General features: G+C 57.9%; 1 protein-coding gene across 1 annotated transcript; it reads right to left on the reverse strand.

Moving 5' to 3' along the window:
- Positions 1–699: 699 nt before the first annotated feature.
- Positions 700–6,602, reverse strand: TLX1 (T cell leukemia homeobox 1; the record flags this gene model as incomplete). The annotated part of the gene is made up of 3 exons (XM_083866849.1): positions 700–922; positions 4,305–4,506; positions 6,134–6,602. The coding sequence occupies 3 exons, from the start codon at positions 6,600–6,602 to the stop codon at positions 700–702; spliced, it is 894 nt and encodes a 297-aa protein (XP_083722975.1).
- Between the last annotated feature and the right edge of the window lie 1,167 nt (positions 6,603–7,769).

Consider the following 7,769-nt stretch of genomic DNA (forward strand, 5'->3'; position numbering starts at 1 on the left):
CTTGTTCCCCCTTCACAAGAAAAAATTAATGAAAAAGGGGAGGAGAGACAGCGAGGTGAGATCTGAAGGGTTCCCATCTGGCACAAGCAGAAATTGCTGCTGTTTCCTCCATTTGTTGCATCCCCGAACGTCTCCGGTGTGGACAATCCAAGAAGGCTCACAGCAGAGACGTGCTTCACAGGGAGCCTCCTCCTTTTCTTTCAAGCCATCAGTTCAAAACATGTATATATATATATATATATGGATATATATATATATATATATGGATATATAAGGTGTACACAGACTTTGCACTGCCGCCAGTAGAATCCTAAGGAAGTTTTCCTATCCCCCAGCTGGATGAACACCGGCGGCTGTGTCTGTCAGGGCTGGGCTTTTGTCTGGCAGCATGTCAGCAAGTTCAGGGTCGACACTGGAGACTTTCAAGAGAACAAAGGGGTTGGGGGGAGGTGAGACAGCATTGCTGCTCCAGCAACTCCATGGCTGGGGAGAGTTTTTGGGGTGGCTTTCCTTCTTTTTGTTTCTTGTGGAGGGTTTCCCCAGCTGGATACATAGGATGCACATGGCCAGAGGATCAGGGGGTTCCAGCCCTCCTCGGGGAGAAACAAAGTTGCTACGTGTCCCACCAAGGATGCCTTATGTCCCCCTGGGGACAGCCCTGGCAGTAGAAGGTGTAGGTGCCACCAGTGGGTGCCAGACTTATTCACAAGCAGAGGCAACAGTGGTGACACTGGTGATCTTGGTGGAGTCATCAGACCAAGGCTGGAGATTCTGGAGGGCGAAGAGAGAGGAGTTGTGGACACAGATGGGGTCGGCTTGGATGGGTTGGTTGATGGTTTTTTGGAAGGCTTCCTGCTGCAACTGCATGAGGATGCGGTTTGCTTGCTGCCGCTCAGCCTCCCGCTCCTCCGCTGTCTGCCTCCTAGGAGAGAGGGAGCCATTAGGGGGGCCTGGGAAGCAAAGGAAGGGTGTCTCCAGAGAGGTTAAATTGTGCTGGGTGCTCATGATGTGGGAGGGCAGGGGTAGGAAAAGAGGGTGCCTTGCCATGGCATGGTCCCACATCCCCTACACAAATAGCCAGTAAATTCCATAAACTGGGGGCTGGGTCCGTCTGACTTAACTGGCTTCGGCAAAAATTGCTCTGATCAAAGAGACCCGGGAGCAGCCCACAGCTCTGGATTACTCTCTGCCCACGGGGAAAAAAAAAAAAAAAAAAAAAAAAAAAAAAAAAAAAAAAAAAAAAAGTCACAAAACAGTGTTGCAAAAGTTGTGATCCCCTGAAAACATGCTCTGGTCTAACAGCAAGAGCCAAGCATGCAAAGCCCCAGGAAGAAGCATGGAGCAAGATGGGGTGAGACAGTGACTGGCAGTGCCACACAGCTGGAAGATGGGCAGTGTGACCCTGAACATTCCCTTCCAGCATCCAGGTTTGCTATCTTGTCTGCCATGCTGTGGTGACCAGCCATTGCGAGCTTGGATGAAAGCGAAAACATTCCCATGGCAGGGAGCAAAATTTCAGCCAAACACTAGAAACACATCTTTTAGCAGTAAGAAAAATCAAAGCACAGCATATACTATCTGGAAAGAGTGAATGACAAAATGTTTTTCAGAAAAGTTTGGACATGTGTCTGCCTGGTATGACACCAGCAGAGGTGATCCCCAAGGAGAGGGTGTTAGGGGGTCAGAAGGAGTTCTTTCCAGTGTTGGTTGGGCCCTGGCTCTGGGCTGCCTGGAGCAGAGAATGGGATAGGCAGAAATAGTCTGAATCCTCTTATATCCACAATGGAAACCCTACTCCTGCTTGCCTGGGTGGCAGGTCAGTCTAAAGCCTGCAGCTTGCACTCACCTCTACTTCACTTGGCACCTCTATTGATTATGCTGGGAAAACCTGGGAGCAACTCACAGTGCTGATCCCAGAGTGATTCTCAAAGCATCCTCTCCATCCCTCACACCCCCAGGCTCAGCTGACATGCTCTCAACAGCTTCAGTGGACCAGTGACAGAGGAAATGGCAGCTTTTTAATTTAGCAACCCAGGGCAATGTGAGATGTCTCATTCTCTTTGGCCATGGGAATTAGAAGTGGCAGCTCTGATCTCCACAGTGACTTCTCAGAGCACAGGGCAGGGGGTCGCTGGCTCCCAGTGGGGAAGCAGGCTGGGGCTTGGACACTAGCAATGGGCACCCAAACCTCCAGACATGTGGCCAGTGCTCCCTCCTGGGAGCAGGTAGTTCAGGGCTCAGTCCCTGTTCTCATCACTGTGTCAACATCTCACATCAGACATCCCAGGAAGAGCAGGCTCAGAGCTGCACCAGCCCGGGGGGGCAGCTTGGTCTCTGTCTCAATGAATATTTAATGACTCCTTGCACAATGAGGAGATGCTCCAGGAGGAGGGAGAGAGCCCCAAGTCCAGGATGATCAGGAGCATCATGGCTGTGAGCACCTTGTTCCCAAGAACCTCCCTGCTGCAAGCAACCTGTCTAGTCATGGATTCACATGAAAATGGAATTTCCAGGTTCATACCTGACTGGAAAGAGCTGTGTCTAAAACAAGAGCCCAAATCTGAGGAGGGGATCACACGGACACCTGGCTCCAGCAGAAACAACCAGGCAAGGGGCAGGGGCAAGACTCTTTCCCACAATCCGCAGTCAAGCAGTTAAATTGCTCAGAGGGCCCAGAGCAAGTCTCTTTTCTTGGATACTTCCCACTGGATCATTCAGGCCAAGCCTGCAGTGGCTCCTTTCTGCTCCCAGTGCTCCAGGAATCACTCAGAGCCCATTGCCCAGTGCAGGGGCCTGGGGCAGCAAATTGGGTGTGCTATCAGCCAGGGGCACCCACATCTCCATCTCAACACCCAGCAGGCACAGAGGTATACAAGCAGAACTTACATGCCTGTGTCGCTCTGGCTCAGGCCAGAAATTCTCCCATGTCTAATATTACAGCTGAGGTCTGGCTGCAGCCTTTCCCTTAGGCAGAAGCAGGATTTTGTTTCTCTTTACCCAGCTATTTTTTGTAAAACACGTGAATAGGTTTGTATCCTCTGCACCTCTGCCAAAAGAGGCTGAATTTAGCCAACAGACGCAAAGAGTATTGACAGATGGATTTGCCTCACTTCCTTAGGAAACCTGGTTAGAAGACACAGTTGACCCCGTTTTGCAGGCCACAGCAGGACTGTTCCTCCTCCAGGATTCTGTTTTTGGCTAACAGAGATCACTCCAGCTAGAGACTTCCTAACAGTTATGGAATTGCTCTGCCATGGATTCTCTAGGGGACAACTCACTAGAATTGAGGATTCACACATCCCCCTAGTTTCAAGTTCCTTGTTCCCCATTTCTTACCCAACCCCAGCATACTCAGGCAACTGCTGTCCTATTAACCCTTGGGAAGACTCTAGGAAAGCCCTTTCACCCAATTTTCAAGAAGCTGCCTGCCCTCCTGCCCTCCAGCACCCAGTGCTCAGCACCCAGCAGCTCAGCACCCACCTTCTCAGCTCTTTGAGGAAGCACTCCTTCACCCATCATTTTCCACCCCCGCGGGAGGCCAGTCCCCAGCCCAGGGCAGGGGATGTTCTCAGGGCTGGGGTGCTTCCCTCGGGAACGTCCCGGGAACGTGCAGCTTGGGAGGGGCAGGGTCACTGCGATGGAGCCCTGGAGGCTCCGTGTGAGCACAGCCTTCCCTTCCTCTCCGGCTTTACCGGCACGCCCGGCAGCAGAACAAAAAGAAAACGTTTGGGCGAGGAGGCGCCGCGAACCCCGCGGGGACGAAATTCTCCGCGCTGTGCAGAGCCCGGTACCCCGACAGCGCCGGCCGGGGGCTCCCGCGCAATTCTGCCGCGGACAGAGGCGCGGAAACCTCCTCACCCTCTGGTGACACCGACGGCACCCACCGCACACGTGTGTGCACACGCACGTTCATCCCTGTGGCACACCCGCACGCGTTTTTGCACGCAGGTTCGGCACCGCTCCCCACCCGCGGGGCTGTGTTTTGCCCCCGTGCTCACTCACACACACACACAGAAACACACTCACACAGCCTGCGGGCACACACGGGCACGCGTAGCCTTCACACGGACCGCGCAGTCACACACGCGTGTCCTGCTTGCACACACGCCCGCAGGTGTGCACACATCACATGCGGGCACACACACACACCGCCGTGCAGGCAACACACACCTGCACACACACGGTCGCACTCACACACACACGAGGCTTGCACGCCTCTGCGCTGCCAGCAATGCTCTCGGCAGAGCTGCTGCAGCCAGGTCTGTCCCCCCCGGGCTGCCCCACCGAGACCCCCGGTCCCTCACCTCCACTTGGTGCGCCGGTTCTGGAACCAGGTCTTCACCTGGGCGTCCGTCATCTTGAGGGCCTTGGCCAGGGCAGCGCGCTCGGCCGAGGCCAGGTACTTCTGCCGGTGGAAGCGCTTCTCCAGCTCGCAAATCTGCAGGCGGGTGAAGGAGGTGCGCGGCTTCTTCTTCTTGGGGGGCGTGCGGTTCTGGTAGGGGTGACCTATACGGCGTGTTACAGTGAAGGGTGAGAGGGCCACTGGGGGGGACACGGGAGGAGGGGGGATGAGAAGCAAAGAAGCAAGCAGCGACACATCAGCAGAGGGGCTCCGGCTCCCGGCCGCTGGGCTGGGGACCACCCCCCAGCGCTGCGAGGCCGCGGCTTCCCCGCCGACACCCGACACACACGAGCTGCGAGACCTCGGCGGCGGCCCCGCCAACCGGGGAGGCCCGGCGGCCTTTCCTGGGCGCTGCGGGCACCGCTGGGCTCCGGCGGAGGGGAAGGTGCCGCTTGCCCGGCCAAGCGCCCGCCGGGGAACGGGGGGTGGGCAGCGGCAGCCGGTGCTGGCGCCGGGCCGGGGCTCTGCCATCCGTGCCAAGCGGGCTCGGGATAATTCCGTTTAGGCGCGTTGCTAACCCCACCGGGCCCGGCCCCAGCGCCTCGTACACGGGAAATAAAGTCTCGGACTGGAAACCGGAGTTGCGATTTGTTGTTGTGTTTGTTCGTTCTTTTTTTGTTTTGTTTTAAATATATATATGGCTTTGTTTGGGTTTGTTGTGGTTTTGGTTTTTTTCCAACTCCACAAAAAAAAAATTAATGAAAAGTCACATTTCGTCTAAGCCAGGAAGAAATGGAGTGAAATCCAGTCAGGTGTTTGCCAGGGGAACTTCCACCCGCGGCCGTGCCCAAACTCAGCGCCATCGGGTCGAAATTAAACGGGAACTTTCAAAAAATCGGACCTCGGTTTCCGCCCTCGGGAAGAGGCGCTGATTTTTTTCCCCGTTGTAATTTCGTTCCTTTTGTTTGTTTGTTTGTTTGCGTCTTTTTTATTTACTTCTTTTCGTTGTTTTTGATTTTGCTTTGTTGGCGCCGAAAGCCGAGCCCGGCCATACCTGGGCACGGTGGCGAGGCCGGGAAGCGCCTCCAGCCCGAGCCCCGCTCTGCTCGGGGCTGCGAAAAGTCCCTTTTGGCGGGGAAAAGGGCTGAGCCGAACCCCGCAGCCGGGAAAAGCCAGCCCGGTTTAGGGAGGCAACGGGACGGCCTTCCCGGCCAGGGCCGCCTTCTGCCTTCCCGCCGGCCGGGCCCTCCTTCCCAAATAACTCTCGGTTTTGAAGGAAAATTTCCCGGGTGTTGCGGCAGGGCCGGGCCCGGGGCTGGCGGGAGGTCCTGTGCGGAGTTCACCGCCTTTGCCCACCAGTATCGGTTTTTTTTCCCCGTATTGCGGGGAAAAAAACACGTAAAAAACCTACACCGAGCTAATTATCTAATTATCTAATTATCTAATTAATTAATTAATTAAAAATAACTGAAACAACAACAGCCAAAAAAATCCCACGTATTCGAACAATCAAACCAACCAAAAATATCAAAACAAACAAACAAAAGGAAACACAACTCATTTACTCATTTAGAGGGGGCTGAATACGCCTTGTCATTTCCCACCCCGTCTTGCTTCTGGCCTCCTCCCGGAGGAGCTTCCCAGGACCATCCCGGCTGTTTTCTCCATCCGGCCGGAGCGATCCCCGCCTGGATCCTGCGCGCCCCTCTGGGCACCGGGTGCCGGGCGGCGGGGGAGGGAGCGGGGCAGCGGGAGCAGAGAGAGAAGAGGGGTCCCGGCGGCTCAACTCACCTGTGAACCTGTCTTTCGTGTACCGCCTGTTGCTCTCCATCCAGGGGAAGGTGAGCCCCGTGAGGCCGTTCATGCCGTTCACGGCCGGCACGGCGGCGGACAGGGGCTGGTGGACTCCGCCGGCCACGGGGCGATGCGCCGGGACGCGGATCACCCCGCCGGCCGAGCTCAAGGTGTTGCCGTTCATGCTCACCGCCATGTTCACGTTGTAGGAGCCGGGCAGGCCGCCCATGCTGCAGGAGGTGCCGGAGTAGGCGCCGGCCGCGCCGCCGCTCGCCCCGTAGCCGCCCGTGACCGTGTTGTAGGCGCTGCCCACGATGCAGCCCAGCCCGTAGTCCGCCGAGTCCTGCAGCCGCGGGTGCGACACTATGCAGCTGCCCGGCTCCGACGTGTTGAGGATCTGGTCGATGCCGAAGCTGATGGGCTCGGCTTGCCCTTGGTGCAGGTGGTGAGCCCCGAGGTGCTCCATGGCTCCAGCCCGGGCAGGAGCAGCCCCACAGCGCCCCGAAACCCGCAACGGGCCCGCACCCCGGCTACGCGCTCAGCCCCATAGCCCGGCGGCAGAACAGCCCGAGAAGCGCCAGCAGAGCCACGCGAGGCCGGGACACGGCAGCCACACGCTCAGCACGAAGACACACCAGCACAGCCATGCGCAGCCCAGGTACAAGAGTGAAAACACCCCCGCAGCCCGGGACGCCACAGCCGTGCCCGGCGCGGCTCAGGACACGGACACGGGAGACACAACCGCGCCAAACACACCCGGCGGCTCCCAGGAGCGGGCACGCCACCGCAGCCACGCTGGCCCCGCTCCGAGGAGACCCAGCAGCCCCAGGTACCAAGACACGTCAGGAGCCTCTCAGCCAGGACACACAGACGCACGCACGGACACACAGACACACAGGGGTGCCCCGGGGAGCCCTGGCCGCGGCGGGCGGTGGGAGCCGGGAGCCCCGCGGAGCGGAGCGCGGCGGGTTGTGAGTGCGATCGCCCGCCGCCCCGCTTGCCCATCAATCACCCTACCCAGGGCCTACTGCTGCAGGCCCTCACTCTCCATTGGTTGGATGCTGAGAGCAGCCCAGTGAATGACAGCAGAGAAGAGCACACAAGAGGAGTTTCTTCTTCCCCAGCCCCTTCTCGCACCCCCACCCCACCGAAAAAAAAAAAAAAAAATCACCGCCCGTCTCGGCCTTATAAAGTGAGCTCTGGGTGAGCGCAGGGCACTGTGGGGTGAAATAGTGGCTGATATCGGGCGGCAGAGCGGGACGTTTGGCCCTGGAGTTTGTGGCCGCGGACGGCTGCGAAGGGGGATCTTGGCTGCCAGCCCCCGCCGGAAAATCAAGCCTAGGTTGCGATCGCCAAGAGCTGCCGCTGATCCCAAGCAAGGGCTGAACCGGAGGATCCCCTTCTGGTGGGGTCCCAGACCCGCCGTGCCCCTTTGCTCCGGAAGGGTGTTCTCAATTTCACAAGTCAGCACCTTGCAAAAAGGCGCGGAGAGGCGGCTCTCCCGCCACCAGAGCCCAGAGCGGGGACACGGGGACGCTGAGAAGGGCACCCCACAAGTGCCCGGACCCGTGGAAGGGCTCGGATGGGAGGAGGCGAGGGGCTCCTGAAACACACCCCGGAGCACCGGGGCGGG

The sequence above is a fragment of the Zosterops lateralis genome (assembly GCF_965231275.1).
Source record: "Zosterops lateralis genome assembly, chromosome: 8".
Taxonomy (NCBI): Eukaryota; Metazoa; Chordata; class Aves; order Passeriformes; family Zosteropidae; genus Zosterops; species Zosterops lateralis.